Source organism: Parus major, chromosome 1A (genome assembly GCF_001522545.3).
Source record: "Parus major isolate Abel chromosome 1A, Parus_major1.1, whole genome shotgun sequence".
NCBI lineage: Eukaryota > Metazoa > Chordata > Aves > Passeriformes > Paridae > Parus > Parus major.
In genome coordinates, this window is record NC_031773.1 from 58,584,914 (window position 1) to 58,607,003 (window position 22,090).

Consider the following 22,090-nt stretch of genomic DNA (forward strand, 5'->3'; position numbering starts at 1 on the left):
GCCCACACCTTGCTGTGTCTATCACAAATGCAAGGTAGATAATGAATCTGAGAGATGCAAAATTAAAATAATGAGAAAACACAGAGCTAGCAAGAAACATAAACATTAAAAAAAAAACCCACCCAGAAAAAACTGTGGGAATAATACCAAAGTAGATGATTTTTGTTGTATCTTTCATACAAGCTAATCTTGAAAGGAATTGCAACAAAAGTGAATGTGTGGTCTGAGAAGTGCACTCCAAGCTAATGAGATCCTTTAAAAACCATCTCCTTCAAAGCTGGGCTACTCATACATTTCAGGTCATGTTAGCAGATACAAAAGCAGGGGCTTCTCTTCCTCTCCATTACTGCAGAGCGTATTTTCCACTCCTCAGTTTCTGACTGATAATAGACCTGGTAATAGCAGCAGCAGCATAGTGAAAGCTGAAAGAACTGCACCTTTCATCACTTGTGCACAGCAGTGGGGCACTATCACCACCCACTGTTCCTCTCCTTTGAGGAGAGGGTGAATATGGAAGTGTTAGAAGTCTTACATTTGTCACCAATCCTCTATTTTGAAGGTGTATCCAAATTTTCTGCCTAAACATGGGACCTAAATTTATAGACAGCATGTGAAAACCTATGGAAAACATCTCTGAGTCCAGGTAGCTCCACAGAGGAACAGTGAGCAGCTGAAGTATGTGGTTATTTATGGCATGGTGAGATATTATGGCAAGCTGTCTCCTGCTATATTTATGGTGCTTGTTCTTCCCTCAGCCCAGCTCTCGAGTCCCAGCGAGTACACATGGTACGTGAGAGATTGAGTGGGAGGAGAGATGGCTGAGCTCCAGCAAGTGGAAGTCAAAGACAGAGCTGTGTTAAGTCTGAAATTGTACACACCAGGCAGTGGGAAGTAAAGATAACTTCCCCTTCCACCCTTCCATCTGTGCATGACTCATTGCCTCCAGGGTGAAACCCAGTGATCTCTTGCTCCCAAACATTTCTCACTGTGGAAGACCTTTCCAGGGAACAATACTGGTAGGGTTGAGGTTCTGTGAGCCTCCTTTGTAGGCAGGGCAGTTCAGAGATGGATGCTGAGGTATCTTTTTCACACATCAGACTCACTCTGCAGGTAGTCTCAGGGAGCTGCAGGTTGCCAGGAGCCCAGGAGAACCGTGGCCTTCTGGAGTGACTCAAACCTAAGCTCTCTCTTTCTCTTGCACTTGGCACTGCAACAAGCATTAAGGGACTGCTGATTCACACCAGCCTGCTGAGCCTTGCAAAAAAATCCAGCTTGATAAATCCCTTTTATGCCACCTGTGTGACTGTGTGCTCTTCAGCCAGCAGCCACGTCACTTCAGCATGCTTTGGGAAGTGCCATGTGCTACCCTCAGGCCACACAGGTTCAGTCCAGCTGTTCAAATGGGACACAGACACCACTTTTAAGGCCTTTGGTTTCATGAGCAATCTTTAAAATGCTGCAGGTCTCTGAAAAATACTTTCAAGATGCTAAGCACATTTTCATGGGCTCATTCAGCATTCTGCAGGGAACGTGGTTGAGCTGCATGTTGCCCTCCGCTGAGACTGAGATGTCAATAATACAGAGGCTAAAAACAACTCAGGTACACAAAAACCCTCAGAGCCCTCCCTGAAGGACTGGACAGGGACTGACACACAGATCTCTCTGGGTAAAGCATTCCCTTGGTCAGAATGATGACACCGCAGCAACTTGTGACACTGGTTTCCTTGAACAACAGCCTTCCCACCCCAAAGCACGCTGTGCACAAACCCACCCCACATCACCCTGTGCACAAACCCACCCCACATCACTCTGTGCACAAACCCACCCCACATCACCCTGTGCACAAACCCACCACACATCACCCTGTGCACAAACCCACCCCACATCACCCTGTGCACAAACCCACCACACATCACTCTGTGCACAAACCCACCCCAAAGTACGCTGTGAAGCTTCTGCTTCTTGGTAGCCACCTTGAACACAGGTGGTCAATGCAGAAGCTGAACACAACAGCTGCAATTACACAGACTCCCTTCTTCCTCTCCTGGGAAAACTTGCTCCAAGACTAGCTTGACTTGCTCTAGAAGGCACCTTGACAAATTGCAACAGCTTCTATGGAGGGACATTGGCTGTTCAGCCTGGTTGCTTTCCACTCCAAAGGCATGCATATGTGATAAAAAGCTCCCCAAAGCTGACACCCTCTTTGGGTTTAGGGTACTGCATGATTTCTGTAAAACACCATTGAATCAAACACCCTGCTTTAGTTTAATGCCAGGAAGTCCTGTGGTCCTTGCACTAAGCAAACTGCTCAAAATATGCTGGCATTTGGCAATTTAACACTGTTCAAATATGTATATTTAATTGTATTTTTTTTGTAAGCTCTGCCACAGTAGGATTTGTTTTACAAACACCTTCAGATTTCTGACACTGTGTCACATCTGGATTTACTTATGATGGATTACAGATCTGGTTGACAACATTTAGCAGGCACAGGAGCCTCCAAGCATTGTCCCATGACTTCACACAGCACTGCTGCAAATCCCACCAGGAGGGTGCCAAGTTCCACCAGCTCTCTGGGGACCCTCACTGACTCCCACCAATGTGGCAGGTTTGTGCAGGTGAAGAAATGAGTATTAAGATGATCTGAAGACACAACACTATTATCTGACATCCAAACTTCATCCTTGGGTTTCCTCTTCTCCCTAATCACAGGGCAAAAAGGGAAAAACCCATGAGGTTGGTATTTGCAGTCCCAAATTTGTTTTTGTAGCACATGGTAAAGGGTTCTTCCTGATGATAAATTACCTTTTGCTGGGGATGACCACATTTAAAGTGTCTACTCTAATTCTTTCAGATCTGCCTTTGATAACAATGACCACTTTGTGTTGTTGATACAGCTGTGGTTTCTGGCAGAGACAGAGGCAATTGCTAGAGTTGGTCAGATCCACAACAACCTTTTGAGCTCTGGAAAAAGGACGCCTTGATTTTAAGCCCGTGCAAGCTTTTCTTTTTAAAAAGCCTTCTGAATCACAAAGATCTCCTGGTCAGGCCATTAAAAACTGCCCAGCTCGAGGTACCTTGTGACATCAGGTGATTTCAGCTGAAAGATACCCTCTAAAAGGCTGGCTGGCAGCGCCTGGAGCTGCATGCCAGGCAACATCCCTCTGAAACAAAAGCAGCTCTCATGTTGCAGTGTCTAACCTGTGCCACTGTCTCCACTGCCCTAGGACTAAAGTTAACAGTGCAGGAATTAACAAAAGCTGGGAAAAGACTACACAGGCCAACACAATTTTAACTAAGTCATTTTCCTGGGTTGCAAGGCAATGTATAACTCTGGTATCCATAGTGACAGAGAAAAAAAAACCCACCCAAAAACTAATAAACCAAATTCTTTCCTTTTCCGCTGCCAAGCTGTGGATTGACAGGTATTTAAACACTCAATGCTCATTCTAAAGATGGAAAAGACAAAGTATTTCACTTGCTGTACACTTGTTAGATGCATTTTTTGGCTCAGCTTGAAAACATTTCACAGTTCATGCAGTATTTGGCAGGAGACCTTTCAGCCTACTTTTCCCACAGACTGATTTTATAGCAATTAAAGGACGTAAATAAATTGTTCACATCATTTCTCTGTCACTCACACCCTGATACACCTTCTCAAACATGGACAGATAGTTATTGATAGTGCCCACACGAAGAACCACAAAGATGAACGATAAACCTAATTTATTGTGCATCTTTCACTGTGTCACCTGCACTCTTCCCATTAATCCATCTCAGCTGGATTATTTCTAGCATTCCTAACCTCTGAGCAGTTTCCAACAGCTGCTTTTATAGTTTTTTTTCCTTCTCTTCAGTTACTTCCAAAAAGTGCTTCTTTTCTTTCCTCTCAAACTGGCATTTTCACTCCTAGAGTGAATACTACACAATTCTCATTGAGTTCAATGTGTTCCTGTCCCAGGAAAAATATAATTTGGACAGAAGATCCTGTACCTACAATAGCATCAACTTTCAACACATGGAAGGCTCACCTATGAGTAAAAGAGACTGCTTGCCTTAGGACAGGCTCACAAAGCCAGTCCATTCAAGTCAATGAACTGGATTAAAATATAGTAGTTACTTCATTTTGAGGGGCATTTTATTTGTCTTCTGCATGTTTCATGCCTTTACAGTCCTTTTGGATAATTTCCAACCTTTTGCTCCACAAAAATGAGCCGGAGAATCTTCACATTTTGTAAGAGGAAAAGAAAAAGACTCTCCTGAAATTGCTCAGAGCAAGGTCTCTTCAGAAACATCAAATACTAAAAGTCTCATAGAGAGTTGCCAAATCTATGGTAAATATTTGAATCTGAGCCCTGTGGTCTAACAGACCCCAGATCTTTTAAATACGACAATTCCTTTTTCACAGGAAAAAAAACAACCAACTGTTTATGAGATATTTAGAGATTCTAGAAACTAAGATTCTATAGCTGCTTCCCATTCTCTTTACAGGCCTGTACAGCTGGATTCATTCCTAAGGACTCTAGATATCCTGACAAAAGATACAGGGGTGGGAAAAGAACACCAAAACCCATCAAGGTGTTTCCAGTTAGAGATATCACACCTCATTCTCAGAATACATGGAATTGTATTCTGTAAAGATGTAAAGATGTGATAGGAAGAGATTTGTTAAATAAATGTTCCTTCTAAAGTGATGTCTCAACCCCTCCCCCCAAACAAAAAAGTTCCCTGCCATTTCCTGATACCACCCAGCTCTCATGTAGAGATTACAATGTCAATCTGTGTCCTTAAAAAAAATTTTCTCAGAATGCAAAATTTATCCTACATAGGAAGAGAAAAATATTTGAGAGCCTGTGATCATAGATTATGTCATAAATCATATATGTTTCACAAAGATCTAGTGTTAGGATGAATTCTCTCACTTTCAATTCAAATCTAAATGTGTGATTTAAGTATCCAAAATATGAAGTCTCTGCACACATAATGTATCGGTGATTATAAAGAGGCAAATTTTCCCCTTTCTGAACCAAAACAGCTGCCAAAACTTGCAAGCAGACAGTGCTACAGCTTCCCTCTCCCCAGCCTTTCTATTCCTGTGATGAGACTGCCTGAGCTCTGCCCACAGAGAGCCCATGATCCATGTAGAACAAAGTTTTCCCCTTCATTTTCCTCTAGAAGGGGCCTCTCCGTTCTTTGCCCCAGTGCTCAGTCCCAGAGCTGCAGGCTGCTGCCTGGAAGTTGTGAAAACAGACAGCTTAGGGGCATTGTACACGCCTGAAACCCGAGCGTGCTCCTAAGTGTCATTACTCATCCAGGCAGCTTTTCTTTCCCCAGCCTTGGAGAACTTTCCTCCCTGAATCCTCAAGTGCTTCAAGAGCTGGAGAGCTGCCAGCCACCAGCTGCACAAGATCTTAAAGAAATCCGGACCCATTTTTGTAATTTAGGAGAGCAAACAAATACAATTTTAAAAGAGCAAATTGAGCAGATTCAAAACAGAAGGGGGAAGTCCTCTGTCTCATTGCCTCTTGCCCTCCTTTACTTTCATCCTCTTAAGAAAAAAGAAGTTGTTAGAAACTGATATGAAAATACAAGCTGAAAAATTAAGAAGATTCTGTGACATCAGGGAAAAACTCAGAAGGGACGGTGTGAGATCTGCACAAGGCTTGATCCCTGGAAACCCAAGCACAGCTCAGCCAGGAACACTGCAGCATTGTGGAGCCAAAGGAGGGGTTTTGCTTCCTTAGCACCAGGAATCTGCTCCGAAATTGTCTGGAGGAAGTGGAGCTTGGTTCTCCCTGGGGACGAGAAGCAGCACTTTTTGCAAGCTGCAAAATGAAATTATGTTTCATGGCCTAAGTTCCCCATTCCTGGGAAGAACAGCTCTGTTCACATCATTACGAGGTTGGAAAAGGGCAGAGAAGAAAAAGAACAAAGCAGAGAGATCTGTCACTGCAGCCTTCCCAGACTCCCTTCCTTGCCAGCATTTTCTTTAGGGAAATGCAAGAGGGTACCTGAGCTTGTCTGCAATAAAGATCACCCTCCTTTCCAGCAGCAAGGAGGCAAAGACTCTGCTCAGGTGCCGCACACTGAGGGAGGTGAACAAGGACTCGAAATCAACATGCTCCAGCCTGGAGTCAAGCGGCCGCCGCAGCTCGATGACCTGGTGGGGACAAAAAGAGCACAGGTGAGCTCTTGCTGCCCTCCCAGAGTATGCCAAGCAAGGACTCAGCAGATATTGTCACAGCTAGCACTGACTGCACTGAGCACCACACAGCAGTGAGTCCTCCAATACAGTCCTTCCAAAGGCCTCCCAGAAATCCTTCTCCCAGATGAAGACGATACAGAGTCCAGTCCAACAGGCACAGCACGAGATCAACCACAAGTTCTTCCCACTGGACTGAGGACAGGGAGCTCTTCAGAAGGAGGAAACTAGTTTGTGCCCAGCTAGGAGTGGTTTTCAGGCTTTCTGGTATTCAAGCAGCAAAATGTCATGGAGCCTTTCAAATCTACACTCTGACTTTTACAGTTACAATTTTTTTTTTGTTTTACTGCAAGAATCTGGATGCCTAACCTCCTGACCATATTTTTTATAACAGTTACAGACAAGAGTAGCCTGTGGATATTTTTCTTTGTTCATATCTACTTAAATAATGCCTGTCACAGCACCTTAGCACTTCATACTCCTTATCTTAGACAGATGCTTATCTAAATTGTTTTTGAAAGCCTCCAACACCACACATTTCATAAATCCCACAAGAAAATTACTCTAGTTCTGAACTAGCCTCACCAACACCAAGCCTGCAGCTGAAACATGTCAGTGGCAAATTACTTCAATTACTTGTTTTCTTACTTTCAGTATCCACTCAGAACAACTGGTCACATTCCTCTCTGTAGGAAACTTCTTGTGTATTGAAAGGTTATCACGTGTCTTCCTTTGTCTTTTGTTTTCTTTATTAAGTAAACAATTTCTCAAGATATGCTTGTATTCTCTAGATCACTTAGTAAGCAGAACTGCCCTTCTGGGGCTTTCTCCTAGTGGTTGCATGTTTTGGAAAATGATACTCTAAATAAAATTCCATCAGTACTGGAAAGTAGAAAAGTTGCTTTCCTTTGTTATTCATCCCTTCACTTGCTATTGCAATGAAGGATTTTGTCTAAATAATACCACACTGTTACTTTTGCTCATGTTATGGCCCACTGTACCACCGGATCCTTCTCTGAAGTACCGTTGCTCATTCAGTTATTTTCATGTTCTATTGGACTATTCCTTTCTTCCTCTCAGAATTTTGCTCTTGTCCATATTGATTTTCACACCAAATCTTCAATTGACAGAATCATAGAATCATTTAGACTGGAAAAGATCCCTAAGATCATTGAGTCCAATGGATCTCCACCATGACACCTAGACCACAGTGCCACATCCAGTCATTTCTTCAACACCTGAATGTATTTCTTGAATTTAGGGGAGTGGGGCACTTTGAACTTTTAATCCCTCACTCTCCAAAGTGCCTGCCCCCATCCCAGTGCTGTACTGTGCACATGTGGAGTTTATGCCATCAATCAGATAATTAATGAACAGAATCCCAGACACAAGCCAGCCACAATCTTCTCACAGCACACCACTGGGACTTTGCTCCTCCAGCACACATTTTTAACCAGCTTTGCTTGTTCTCTGCAGTAATGTCATTTAGTTGGGACTGTTTTCAGTTGGGTTGAGGAGAATGTGCTCATGTAGTGCTCTGCTGAAAGCCCACAGACACAACTTTATCAACTTTCTCACTTTCCTCCCTCTCACATTCAAGGCATACCATGCCCTGCAGCAAGTATGGCCAAAACTACATTCAATTTGTCACCCTCCATCCTCCCACAGTCCTTCACTGCTACACCCTAAAGCTCTGCACTCTTAAAACTCTCCCGTTGTCCTCACACCACATCATGTGAGATGCAGCACAGATTCTCACCTCCACACTGTGAAAATGCCATTCTCAATGGCTGCAACATTAGCCTGGTGTGGTTTCAAGGATTTTTTGCCCTGATCCACACAAGCAGAGGTTCTGTATTAAGGGTGCTGGAGCACGCTGTACAAACCTGTCATTAGGATGTTGAGTGTGGTGTCTTTGAGCAGATCCAAGGTCATATGCTGGGCAGCACAGGACCTGCTGTCTGTGCCTCTTGGCCTCAAGGCCAGTGTCCCATTTCCTTCTGCTATATTAGTCTGTGTGCTTACATTCATTTTCACCATAGGATTTCCACTTTGATTCTGAGGTCACTGAAGTCTCCATTCCATCTCCTCTGGTCCCCTGTTTTACTCCTCAGCTTCCCCCACAGCTGACAGATCATCTCTTCTTGAAAACCTCCAGAGCTATGCCATGGTCCCAACTTCCAGTTGCTAGTCCTGCACCATTTGCTGGCCTGTTTCCCTCTCTCTAGGAAGTGTCTTTACCTCTGTTCCTGAGCCTGGCAAGAAGTTCTTGACTGTAATTGTCCTGCCCAGAGCTGGGAAAGGTGCCTCCATGACACTCCTCATGAGAGGCTGCACCAGGGCTGGGGAAATGCCCCGTCTCTTCTCAACCTCATCCAAGATCTGAAATAAAAGCATGAAAACACAAAGACATGCAAATCAGGAGGAGGGAGATAACACCAGGATAAACACCTATCTGTGTCTTCTCCTTAATCCAGTACTGAGATGGAGCTTTGAATCAAAAGAAAGAAGGCAAAAGGTGCAACTGAAGACCCTTCATTTCACTTACCAGGGGAAGTGTGGCTCCACTGAGCTCACTGTAAAGCTGAAAATTTGCAAACTCCCCACTACACTCAGAGTCAGGACTCCACCTTTTAACCTCTCTTGCATTCTGGGAGTTCTGCTGAAGGAAGAAGGCAAGAGCTGACAATCTAGTTTTCCTATTAACTGTGCTTTTGCTGGGTTCTGGAATTAGCATGTGGTTGCCTCACAAACACCATTTCAGATCCTTTCTTCAGCTATCAGCTTCCCTAATCCTCATTCATTCAGATGCTGGCTTCACTTTCAGGTCCCTCTTGACCTACAGCACAAATTCCCTCTCTTTCTCCCCCCTCACCTTAGAGAACAGATTGAAGCATCCAAGGCGACTCACAATGCAGTAAACTTCTGGGAGACGCTTCCCTTTTCCACTGGGCTTTTAGGACAAACACAAACACACAGACAAAAAACACCAAGGAAATGTCAGAGTTGTAACTACTGCAAAGGCAGAGTGACTGGTCCCTCAGTTCTCACTGGCTGGCTCAGAAACTGGCAGACATTTGATAGCATGGTGATGATGACAACCTGGCTCAAACCCTGGTACACCAGAAACAGTGAGGAGAAACGGCCACATCTACAATAAGGTCCCAGCTTACCCCAATCAAATGACAAAGGCAGAGCAGACTGATCTACAGAGACAACGCTGAACCTACAGGACCAGCACAGGTTTACACAACTGTTTAATAGTTATCCAAATCTAAAGAGGACAAACCCTGTCTTCAGCTCAGGGATGAAACAACAGTCCATGGTCATGGTAAAGTGCTGGTGCAAGGAAAATGCAAGAGAGTTATGTCTGGAGTGGAGGATGGGATGCAGAGAGGGACTTTGGCAATGAAAAAAAGAGAGCAAAGCTGCTGTGTTGCCTCTCTTTTCATTCCACACTGAAAGAGAGGAGCAGCAGCTATCCACTTTTCAGAATGGGTGCCAGTAACACCAACCCCACAGAAGGCTGCACCACTAGGAAAAGAGAAAAACTCAGGGATAATTACCAGCAGCCTCCTACAATACCCAAATCTCCTGCTTCCATCTTCCCCCGTCAGGACAAATGAGAATGTCTCACTGCAGAAAGAGAAAACAGAATGATAAGATACCCATCAGCCACATTACCAGTCTCAGACACACAAATCCAATTAACCCCCAGTACTTCTGCATTTCCCATACACCCCTCTCAGAGCTCTGCCCAATCTTCTACCATAAAAGCTCTTGTACTTAATTAGCTGGATATAGAAATCTGTTTCTCATGAATCAGGATACAAAGTACAGTACTTACCTGGCAAACTGATGGATGGGGGCCCAGTCTTTTGCATCAGGGAAGCAAAACTGGGGAATAGCTTTCAACTGATCTTCTGCCTCACGCATGAATTTGAACGAGCGCTCAAGCTAGCAGAATAGAGAGAAGGAATGTTTCCAATTAGTCATGTGGGGATGGAATGACTTCAAATATTTTTCCTGTGACAAATGAAGAGGTGATGACAGAAGCTAAGCTTCTGCCTGGAAGATATTAAAATTTCCGTGATTCTGGCTCACTTAATCGCTAGATATCTCAAGGTAACTCTGTGCTCCCAATTCCACCAAGCCTGGCCTCTACAACACCTGCCTCTGCTATATTGTGTCTCTAATCTGGGACACAACTCCAGGCAAGGGGCAAGAGGACTGAAGTCTGAGAGGAGCTCTGGTCACATCCCATTAACAAACTCTTTGTCACACTGGCTCCGTGTTTCTTCCACTCTTCCTTCCCCATTTTGAGCTAGGCTGTCACCGAAAGCTGTTCCTTCCCTTTCAGAACAAGTATTTTCTCCCAGCCTTCAGTTTTCTTTAAAGAGGGAAGGGGAAGAAAGGGAATAACTACATAAAAGCCATAGCCAAGTGCAGCAAAAGATCTAAATCAGCTGCTCTTTCAGAAGTGAGCGATACCATGACAATTCTCAGGCAGTGACTGAAGCCCTCCCACTATCTTCAGTCTCCCGCAATAGTGACACAGCAGAGGGGTCAGTGATACAACGTGTGGTCAGCAGAGAAGCTGCAGCTCCTCCAGCTGTCCAAGTGCACCACTCGATCCGAGACAGGTCAGGCAGACCTTCAGTGGGAACTGCTGGGTGACCTCAGGGATGTAGGCAGCCCCAGCCTGCTTCTTGTGCAGCGACACCACAACAAAGTACTCAAAGAGCTGCCTCTCCTGGTACTCGATCAGGTCCCGCTCCAAGGTCTGGTACCGCGGGGCTTGCTTCAGCCGGGATTTCACGTGCACCAGGCGCTGGCTGTGAGCTATGGAAACAAGGAGAGATTCTGACTTAGTCTGGCTCTTTGCACAGAGCATCAACAGTGCTCTGCAGAGGCTGAGGGACAAACCTGAAATCACCTCATTGCAGTGGTTCTGTCGGTGTCTGACTAAGAGGTGGGAACCATTTGGAAGCTGCAGATGAATATTGACAGAGATGGGCCATAATCTTGTGCCATCACCCTGAAGAACTCTGGCAGCAGAAGGATTTCATGGATAGCTTTTACAGCTGAAGCAGCCCAAGATGAGATATGGGACATGATGTAACAGAATGTCCAGGCATTCAACCTAGCACTCATTTATGCATTTTTCAAAGCCAGCACAGTGAGGTGACTGACCACCATTGTTCAGAGAAGGCTGTGGGCAGCAATCCCCATGATTTTACAAGACCAGCACTTAGGTCAGGCCAAGGCTCTGCTGTCTGAATAATGCTGGGGACTCCCAGCTCCAGCACACAGGCTGGGCTGTAGGCCAACAACAAAAAACTGTGAAAAGAGGTGCCAGTGAAAAATGCTGGCTCGTGCCAGTTCTTCCTGTGCCCAAAACTAATCTCTCAGTGCCACGCTTCTACAAGTTCACCCAAGACAATGGGAAAACAAGAAAAATTGCCAAGCAAGCTGTAACTGCAACACACACATGAGCCATGGGACAATAAACATTCCAGCATGGAAAGTAATGAAAAGTTGCCTGCTGAGAAGAGACCAGATGAGGTTCCCTGAGACCACCCCCCTGCTTCGTTTTACAGTTGCATCCCAAATTAAATCTCCATGATGTCTCCCTTATCCCTGCTACAAAAGAAAGAAAGAATTAACTACAAGCAGAGACTACAGCATTCTCACAGCTTTGCTTTTTGGGAAGGTGGGTGGCAATGCAACTTTTTGACGGAAATAACAACCAGAGACACTATAGGAAGTCAAATACGTAAGATATCTGCTTGGGAGACAGGACTTCCTGAGAGATGGAATATACTTGTTGATCTTTTGTCTGGTAAAGCTGTGCCATTCACAGACTATTCCAGACAATGCAATTTAAAGCAATCTTGAGGTGCCTCTCAAACCAGAAAGTGTAACAAACCATGGACAGTTAAAGCCCTGGAAAGATGGCTGGCTTAGACTCCTTTCTCTTGTCACATACTATGTTATTTGCTCTAGGGCTGTAAAGCTTTCAGAAGTGGTTCCTGTTTCACCAGGGACTTGAAAAGGAGCAGTGTCACAGCAATGCTGAGTGCTTCTGAAGAGCTTGCTCAAGATCTTCGCCGTTTATATTCTAAAGATACCAGAATTTTACTGCTGTCATCATGGCAGAGTTTGTCTTCCAAGATTTTTCCTTTCTGAGGGTCAGCACTTCCAGCCCTGACATAAAGCCTTATGATTTACTGAGTCTCAGATCATGTACAGTGACTTGCAAGCAGAGGCAGCTGGCTGGTGTGATTGATGTGTTAAACAAAACATACAAAGTCCCAAAGACAAAAGACTTGCTAAACCATCTCACTTTCCTATTTAAAGATAGGGAAGTCAACAGTTCAACAAGGCATCAAGCAAAATACAGGTGTAGTTAGAGCAGACAGCAAGTGGCAGAGCTCCTGTTCACACTTATGCAGATTTGCACAGTCACTCAGACCCAGGTCTGGATCTGGATATTGTTCAGAGCCCAGTGCTGCTGGATTTGAGGTGACTTCATATGATCTCCATCATCCTCTCTCTAAGGAGTTCTGAGCTGCAGTTACAGAGAAACACAGGATGATGCACATGATTCACTATGGCAACCAGCAGCAGACAAGAGTTCAAGTCTTCCTGGCCACATCTACACATCAGCCTTTCTCAGCTGAATCTGAACATGGTCTGTATTTCACGGCACCACATTTCAGGAGGGTTGTGAATCGAATTTCTGCACCATCCTGGTAAAAACCCTCTCTCCTGTCTCCAGGCTAGCCTTAGAAAAGGTAGGCAGTGGCAGCAATTTTCAGCTTGATCTTGCTACCATACCAATACAGATAAAAGATTTCAATGCAGATGAAAGCAAGAGCATACAGTAGTTCTTGAGTGGGAAGCTCTGCTCACAAGAGGGAACTCATTCTGAGCTTTCACTTCTAAAAACCTGGAAGAAGGTGAGAACAAGCACTCCCACTCACAATGCAGTGTGGCTGACACACAGCCCAACTGCTGCTCAGGCCTGTCCTTTCAGCTGGGAACTGAACTGACCTGCTATCCAGATCTGATGTGCATGTGAGTCAGGAAACTTTGGAATGTGAGGGAGTTTCCATCTTGCATTCTAACTCTGCCAGCACTTTGAATTTGCCACACAAATTCCCAAAAGACAGCAACATCCCCAGAATGTCCAGGACAAGGCTTCAGGAGAGTATTTTGGAGACTGGTACACTACATAATTCTACAAGAGTGAAGAAAGAAATGCAGTGCTTTATCCCAGCCTATTCAGTGCAGGAGAGTTTAACCAGCAATAAATCACATAGAGCAAACTCTGTTTTCCTAGCTAGCCAGTCTGGCTGGTGGCTTTTCTCCCATAGTAAACTTTCTCCTCATGTGGTGAGGTGTCTGGACATCCAGTGCCATGCAATACTGCTTCTACCAGTCTGGTCACACATTTCTGACTCTGCACTTAGAGAAATCTCACTGTATTTCCTCAGTGTACAATACTCCTCCTGGGAAAGTCAGTCAACAAAGAGCTTTGATGGGAGCTGGAAGAGATGTTTGTTTTGGGCTCCCATAGCCCTTTGCCCATAGATTTTCTCCTGCAGTATTGAGATCTCTGTCTTCTATGCAGAAATAAGGTCCTTCTCCAAAGGCAGAACACAAAGGAGAGATCTTGTCCTAGGTGCTCAGGGAAGGGTTTATCAGGAGCCATTGCCTTACCTTTCAGCTTCTCTTCAGTGTCACTGTCTGATTCACTGTTTTCATCTGTAACTAGGAAAAAAAAAGAAAGAAGATGAATTAAGGAAAGTCTGTTTACAGGTCCGCATTTCTTGTCACTGGCATGAGAAAGCTGGGCCTGGCAACTTCGGGGGAAGCAGTTTAAGTCCCAAGGGCCTTGTTCTTTTCAAGGATGCACATGCCCACAGATATTCAGCTTACCAACCCAGGTATCTTCCCATTCATTCAGGGGAAAAAAACATCCAAACAAACAACAAAACAAATTTTGCACAGAGTTGCATAAAGAATAAAATGCCAGAACGGTATTTTATCCAAGTCTGTATAAGCACAATGCCAAGGCAAAATACTCATTAATATGCGGTAGTTTGTGAGACATGGGATAAAATCAAGAAAAGAAATAAAGAAACAAACCAAAAAAAAAAAGTCAGGCTGAATCAGATTCAAGGTCTACATGGTCCAGTAATCTATTTCTCTGAATGATGCTTTAGGGAGGGGTATAAAAAGTCTGGGATGCTTCCCCTGAAAGTTCATATAAACACAGTCATCCACCCTGTGGCTGTCTGTGCTTTATGAAATAGAATAAACAGTAACAAATAATTGTGGGAAACAAATAGAGGTGGTTGCCTTTTGCTGGAAATTAAAGTGTTTTGGAAGAAAATCCTGTGTTGGAAGGACACAATCATTATTTTTACAGAGATGAGATGCTTAAAAATAATTGTTCTGAAGTGTCTGAATGCTTTGGGCAGACTGTTAATTGACAGTGGGAGGCTGAAAGTCTCCATCCTGCTATGATGGAGATGGTCCTACAGTCAGTTGTAGAAACCCTGATTCCCAACTGAGGCTATTTGTTTATTGGGATGGTGAAAGAACCAGGGCTGTTCCAAAATCTCCTGTCTTCCATTGGACAGTTCAGTGAAGCAACACATTCCCATAAAATATTTTGATCTCAACAAATCAGAGTTTTTGGACAGAACATTCCTCTCCACAGCTTCCAGCATGTTCCAGAAATAAACATCAGAAAGAGGGGACATGTTTGGTGTGACCTGTAAGGTTATCATGCAAAGCCATGGAATGAAAATGAAGCAAGAAAAACAGAAAACTTCCATTTTAACCAAAGTCTTTTGGGGCAGAGGAACAGCCCTTATCTTACCAAAAAAGAGTGGAAACCCCAACTGAACCTTAGTTCGGACTGGAAGAAGTGCTAGAAAGTGTCACATAAACCACTAAGGCAGTCTAAAGTGCCAGGCAAGTCCTCAGAAAGTCTTAGATGCAGGATGATTTGAAGCTCCTTTACCTTTCCCTGAATTGCTCTCTGTAGACTGTGACAGTCTCTTGACACGTTTCTTTCCCCTCCGTGCCTCGTAAATGGCATTGATTTTCAACACAAGCTGCTCAGCAAACACACAAACAAACAAGGTTAATTTCTTCCCCAGGCAAGAAATTAAGTTAGAATTTCATGCAAAGCGCTCTTTATCCCAACCCTGGCCATACTGAAACTCTTCACTTGATGGTGCAGGACACACAGTTCCCAGGATCTGTGCTGGTACACTCTGGTACAGCAGGAGCCCTGTAACAAATCCTGATGAAAGGCCACACCTTAATGCACTTCCACACTGTGCAGCTGTATTAGCTTGATAGAGTCCATCTCTCCACACCATGATCCATGCTCCAGGGAGCACCAGAGGGTCCCTTGACAACCTGTCCTAGTCTGCAGGTTTGGAAGCAGAAAATGGGCTGGAGGAGGACTGAATACATTGAGAAGGGTGGAGGCCAGTGATACTGAAATATTTTACACCAGCGGTTTCCTTTGCAAATCCTGTAATCCCTGCGCTCCCAGCTGACCAAGAGGGAGGACATTTCAGTGTTGGGCAATGCTGGCCTTAGTGGCTCATTCAGTGCCTCTGGTCTCCCTGTGCATTCCTGAAGGGGAGGGGAATTGCAGCAGAGCCATGCCAGGCTTCCTGCTTGAGCAGACCTGCCTCCTCCTCAAGGTCTCAGGCAGGAGCAGCAGGATAGGGCCACAGCATTCAGATTTATTCCATAAATAATTGGAATAAATTCGGATTCCAGATTTACTCAAGCTCAAGGTAAGACAGGCCCAGCACCTACTTGGTCAGGCAACTCTGGATACAAATATTTAAGTGGGAGGCAGAATGCTGTGATGTGAAGTGCAGCCTTCACCCAGATGCCCAGCTCAAGCCTCAGGGAATGCTACCCTTGACACAGCAAACCTCAGTTCTGAGCTGGCCCTGAAAGACTGCTGAGTGGCACACTGTGGGGTAAATAAATACTTGGAATCCTCTCTTCAACTGACATAAAAGTATGTGTGAACACTCTGACAGAGCTCAAGCCCATGCACAGATGTGAAGACATAGTGGGAAAGAAACCCTAAACATTTTTAGTCTTTGGCTCATTCCTGAAAGGCTGAGGCACACAGAGAGCATTCAAAAATCAGATATACAAACATGAACACAGATCTGGCAACCAGGAAACAAAGAAGATACACAAACACATCCCTTTTTCCCCAAATGCAAACTGTGGGTTTGGAAAAAAAGTCACCACAGACCGTCCCTGGTAGCCTTTGCTTGTCCTGCAAAGACCGGGATAAGCAACTGTGTTTTCATAACTGTGTTTTTGAAACATCCAATAGATAGAATGCTGCCAAACCTTATTTGGACTGAATACACATCCTGACAGATCTGAAAGAAAATAAAATTTAAGCGGAGTAATGCTGTATCCAAGTAAGAAATAGGAAATGTTGCTGCAGAAAATACTCATAACTGCAGACAAGTCCTTTCTGTCACTTAATTGTCATTATGTTCATTGCTCTCCTACAATCACACCTTCCCTTAAATTATAAACAGCCAGTGCACCAATCAGAGTGAGCAAAGAACAACAGATTTCTGGGGGGAAACAAACACACAACACACAGACAATTTCTGACTGTCCCATCCAGGAAGCACAGAAAGAAATATGATGGGGTACATCTTTTGCAAAATATGAACTGCTTTCTTCCCCTCCAACATACTTCTACCCCAAAAATTACAATGCCTTTTTTTTTTTTACTATGAAATCTCAGATGGAAAAATAACTTTTTTGAAAAGTGCAGACACATTTGTGTGTCTTCTCCTTCAGGCAGGAAGGGGACTAAACACAAGTCAAGTCAACAGCCAGGACAGCAGCTGTCTTGCAGGGATGCCACACACTGGAAACTAAAGAAAACCTGGTCTCATACTCATTCCTGCCTGGAAGAAGCCAAACAAAAAAGACAAAGATTTACCTTGGGAATCTTCCTTCTCCTCTTGCCATTCTGAGAGTCTCCCAAGGAGAAGAAGGTGTCATCTGGACTGCTGGGGGTCGAGGGAGGGCTGATTCTGGATGGTGACCCAGTCCCATCACGGCTCAGTTTCCGTATGTCTGGCAGTTTGAAACTCCGCCGCTCTGAGTTTTGCCGGAAAAACATGGGTTTGGAAAGCAGCTGGAAATGAAGGAGAAGGAATGAATGACCACAGTACCTCATGTATCTTTACTCTATCATATCAGTAAATCCAGGGGGGCAGCCACAGCACTCAGTTGTCAAAACAGCCTGAGAGAGCCCACGGATTTCAGCATGTGCAAGAAACCCATGCAGCTGCCAGGCTACAACTCAACCAGCAATTTAGCATCCCATTTTCATTCCAGAACAGAAGGCAAGCTCAGGGGCTGGCCAAGAAGGCCTTGCTCCAGGGTGCAAAAAAATCTCCCAGGATTTGGGTAATCCAGAGGCTGGGATTGTGAACAAGACAAGACCAACCAACCACAAGCATTTGGGATAAGGAGCAGCTAGCCAGGAGGAACAGAGAAGCAGTGAGAGGAGGCAAAAAGCACTATCAGTATGGCTGCCTTTGACAGGAGCCAGAATCAGATATTTCAAAGGGTACAAGAGATGCTGCTAGACAATTATGGAAACTGCTTTCCTCCTAAACTCATTAGCAAGTTTGGTGGGAGTACAACAGAAGATGTTTTAGTAGCAGAATAAAGTTCCTAAAGTCTCTGACCAAAAATAGCATCAGAGAAGTAGAAAGCTCAGCTTCAGATAAAGGGGGGCAAACTACTTCTCACCAGAAAGATGCTCAATAAGAACATTTTTAATCTTCTCCTACAGAATTTCCTAGTAGTTATGACAAGGTAAATTGCACCTTTTGTGGGAACAGTATCTGCGCTGCCAGAGGACGTATCTGGCATGAAGAAGTGTGGGGGAGAGCTATCCAGCCTAGTTCTGAATAATTCACAGCAGCACTGTGACTGTAGCTGAGGCAGCACCACCATCTGCCTCCATCAGCAGATATACTCAGCAGATATTAATTAGATCAATTAATCCATTCAGGCTAGCTCAGGAGTCTCTGGATTCGGCAGAGGATGCTCAGGTCACAAAAACATTTGCCACCTATAGAGAAGCCATGGAAAAATGAGGCTCTAAGGAGTCTTTGCACTGAAGAACCTCATTCTGCACCAGGGATATGAGCTAGTACTTACATAGTAGTCCTGAGAGTCTGTCCAGACCCATTCCCCATCACTGCAGCCCAGCCAGGCTCTCCAGCAGGATGAAGGCTGCAGGTGCAAACCCATTAGCTGCCAAGAGAGCTGCAGCAGCATTTTTGCACTTTTCTGACCGATGCAGACCCTGGCTTTTAGATGGCAAAGCACTGTAGAGTAACATAATTTCTGCTGTTCAGCTCTCCTGCTGGGAACAGTATCTCTGGGAAAAGGCATTCCCGTGCAGCACTGCAGCCCCTTTTCCATAGCACACATAGTGGGAAATCTGGGTGCAGGGGTGATGCAAATCTCTCTGAGGGAAATCAACCTCATCCCAACATTCAAATGCATGGCCCTTTGCTGTTTTAGACCTAACTAGCAACAAGGAGAATGGATTGAGAACTACAGAACAGTTTTTACTTTCAAGAGCTGAATTATCCAAAGACACCTTAGTTGCTGATTAAGCTGGTTGGAAAAGAGCAGCATGTTAAGGAATACTGTGCATAAAACTTCTGAAAATGTTGGATGAAGGCTCTAATAATAGTTGTTACTTGGAAAGCATGAGAAAACTCTTTGGTCAGGAAAGCTGTGTTTAGATCCCTGCTATCCACTCCAAACCCATTTATTGCCAAGATGACTTTGGCTGTCATGCTGTCCCTGCTATCCCAGGCTTGGATTATTTAAACAGGCAACATGAATCAACCAAAGAAGCTTGGGAGGCTGAGAGAGCAGGGCTGGCCTTGGTAAACCCTGAGCTCTGAGCAAGAGGAGCTAACCAAAGTTTTACCTCTTCTTTTGGTTCCATGGACAAGGAGGAAAAATGCAGCAAGCTGTGAGCTGGGCTGTGGTGGGGATGCCCTTCTAGCACTAGCTCTCCAGCCAGGGGACCGGCACTGTGTTTCCTGCAAATTGTCTCACGGAGAGAGCAAAAGAGGCTCCTGAGTGGGGTGGGAGGGTGCTGCAGAGGCACCTGGGCACCAGCATTGGCAGACTGCACTGCCACAGACACTGAGACAAGGCTACTGCAGGCCTTGATTACCCAAATACTTCCATGCTCTCTTTGAGAGGAGGAAGGTCTTCCCACACCACCAGGGAAGGCAATCCTGGAGTGGAAAAAAAGTGAAAGCAAACAAACAATTTATGTAAGGGAATGCTGTATTGTTTTTACCTCACTGAAGGGCAGTAAATCCTCTTGTATCACACAGTATTCTGTGGCAAAAGACATAAAGGAAAAATCCCTAACATGATGAAGGTGTCCACTTTTTCCACAAAAGGACCTAGACTTTACCCAAAAACTTTCAGGAGCAGAAGAGGCGGCCACTTGAATCAAAGTACCTTTGTGGGAGTCCCCGGTACAGAGGAGGTGGGGGATGCTGGGAAGGTCAGGACACATTTCTTCCCCAAACAGCGGCTGTTGGTCTCAATGTCTTCATAAGGGTTTTCCTTTGATGGTGGATCTGCAGCAAAAAACCAAAAGCAAATCATTTAAGTGCGGAATATTTCTGAGGTTTGCCATTAAAATCTGTTTAGGGATCCGGCAGTCTTCTCCCACCTCCCACACCAGACCTGTTCTCAAGCATTCCTGCAATGGCTGCATCCTTTCCATGGCCCTAGAGGTCCAGCTGCTTGCTGGACAGTGTCCAAACCCTGACACAGACAAATGCAGCCATAGAAACATATCACAGATACTACAGATGGGAAAGACCCTGCGAGCCCTCAAGTTCATTCTCCTGTGTCCACAAGAGCTGTGATGTTCTCATGCACAAGTTCATAACTATATTTCCTAATTTCCAGTCCTCTGCTTGGAGGTGCTCAGTGAAACTGTGAGCTGAAGCCTAGCATGAAGTTATTTTCTCTGTTTAAAGCCTCACATTTAGGGGGATGATATCTGGTCATTACTAACTTGGGGCTGAAGTGATGCCCTGCTCTTGGGCTGACTGCAGGAAGACTGAATCCATGCTCTGAGCATAGATGTCTAGCATGGAATCCAGGATTTGAAACACGTCTACCAATCATGGAGACCTCAGTCTCACACGCTGTACTTTAGAAAGAGGGAAGGATTAAGCCACTCAAAGTCAGGATGCTCTTGCCCTGGAGAAGGATTGGGGGGAGGTTACGTGAGACACAATGCACACCTCTGAAGTAGATGTGGGTTCCTTTCTTCCCAGTAATTCTAGAGATGAGGCACACACTAATTTGAGCTTTAAACATCCAAAATCATATGTAATGAACTTCTTACATCCCTCTCTTGAGCACTACTAGGGAATTTCAGTGTGTTCAAAAACAGCACAACTCTGACAAAGCAGGTTGTGACATCTCCACCCAAGCTTCTAAGAAACCACTGACAAAGGCTTAGCCCAAGCATCTGCACAGGCAAATGACATGTTATGAGCCTTGTCTCTTCACTGCTCTCATTTCATGCCAGATCCCTGTGGACAGCTGGGACTTGAAGCAACTGCCTTTCTCTTACTGTCACATAATGCTTGGCTGAGAGCAAAGACTGGAAGTCAGTGGTGCTGCAGGACTCTGTAATGGCTCTGGGATCTGTCTAACCAGTGTACTCCCACCTGCCTGCCCAGCTGGGGCAGGAGTGCAGCTGAACTCCTCAGACAAGGGCAGAAACCCAAGCCTTTCCCAGCCCTGTCCTCTCCAGTAGCTGGTGACACCCAGTGCTCCAGCAGGGAATCCAAATTCACCATGAGAAGGCAAGTGGATGTGACACAGCAAAGCAAGGCTGCACTAACACTTGGTCAGCAAGCATTCTGCTGTCCCTGAAACTAGCTCCACTTTCAAATTTCAACAGCCTCCTCAGTACTGAAAATATATTTCAGCTGTGTGCATCTGGCAGATTGGAGAGAAAAAAAGAACCAGCTTGGATTCTGTTGCATGTCCCATCCTCAAACTGCTAAACAAGTCCAATTAGCTTCAGTCTAAAAGAAAGAACACCATTTCCCTCTTTTTCACAAATAAACCTTGTCATCCATGGGCTAGCTTCCAATATTCCAGGTAAGCAATAATGAACAGGGGAAAAAAGGGTGCAGGAAGGAAATCCGTGTGACTTGCTGGGAACTGGAGCCATTATCCCACCAGCAGCTGAACCCCCCCCAAGTCACACATATGAGTGTGTGTATGTGTGTGTTTGCACGTCCTGATGGGTACATGTGATTGTCTGTGGGCCAGCAGCAGTGTCCTGTGGCTGAAATCTTGGTTTCTCCTCCACCGGTGAGGTTTTCACACGTTGTTTGTTTTGTGGATTAAACTTGTCTGTGGTCTTGTGAAAAAAAAACCTGCAGCTTTTTATTTTGAGTTATCCCTGTCCACCTCTTTTTCCAAGCTTCCATGGTAACACCACCAGGATTGCAGGAACCAATTAAAGATCACTGACTCCAGGCAAAGCCGTAACATGCAGCAAGAAAACAAAAAAACAAACATGCTCTATTAGATGACAATTACCTATAACTTTGTTTTCTTCTAATCTTTGCAACTAAAAGCTGGAGGGGAGAGGAACTTCAGGCTGATATTTGAGTTCCCTGCGCACTTGGGACATGGGGGTGTGCTTGTGTTTGAATAGATGGATTTGCCTTCACAGCCACTCTGTAATGCTATCCATGTTATTCCAGCTGACAAGGT

The 22,090-nt window shown here is 44.8% G+C and overlaps 1 protein-coding gene across 6 annotated transcripts in view; it reads right to left on the reverse strand.

The window, feature by feature from the left end:
- The window catches only part of DENND2A (DENN domain containing 2A), a 56,219-nt gene that overhangs the window by 7,530 nt on the left and 26,599 nt on the right, over nt 1–22,090 (reverse strand). For 3 of the 6 annotated variants that reach the window (XM_033514842.1, XM_033514843.1, XM_033514845.1), the window contains 11 exons: nt 19,796–19,917; nt 17,226–17,423; nt 15,240–15,333; nt 13,928–13,978; nt 10,857–11,044; nt 10,050–10,159; nt 9,769–9,838; nt 9,078–9,155; nt 8,751–8,864; nt 8,444–8,584; nt 6,012–6,160 (listed from right to left, as the gene is read on the reverse strand). In XM_033514842.1, the coding sequence (XP_033370733.1) occupies nt 6,012–6,160; nt 8,444–8,584; nt 8,751–8,864; nt 9,078–9,155; nt 9,769–9,838; nt 10,050–10,159; nt 10,857–11,044; nt 13,928–13,978; nt 15,240–15,333; nt 17,226–17,423; nt 19,796–19,917 (1,315 nt within the window). Of the gene's footprint in view, nt 1–2,012; nt 2,703–6,011; nt 6,161–8,443; nt 8,585–8,750; nt 8,865–9,077; nt 9,156–9,768; nt 9,839–10,049; nt 10,160–10,856; nt 11,045–13,927; nt 13,979–15,239; nt 15,334–17,225; nt 17,424–19,795; nt 19,918–22,090 lie in introns of those variants that run through there. The other 3 variants (XM_033514846.1, XM_033514844.1, XM_015627814.2) reach the window with 3 other exon arrangements.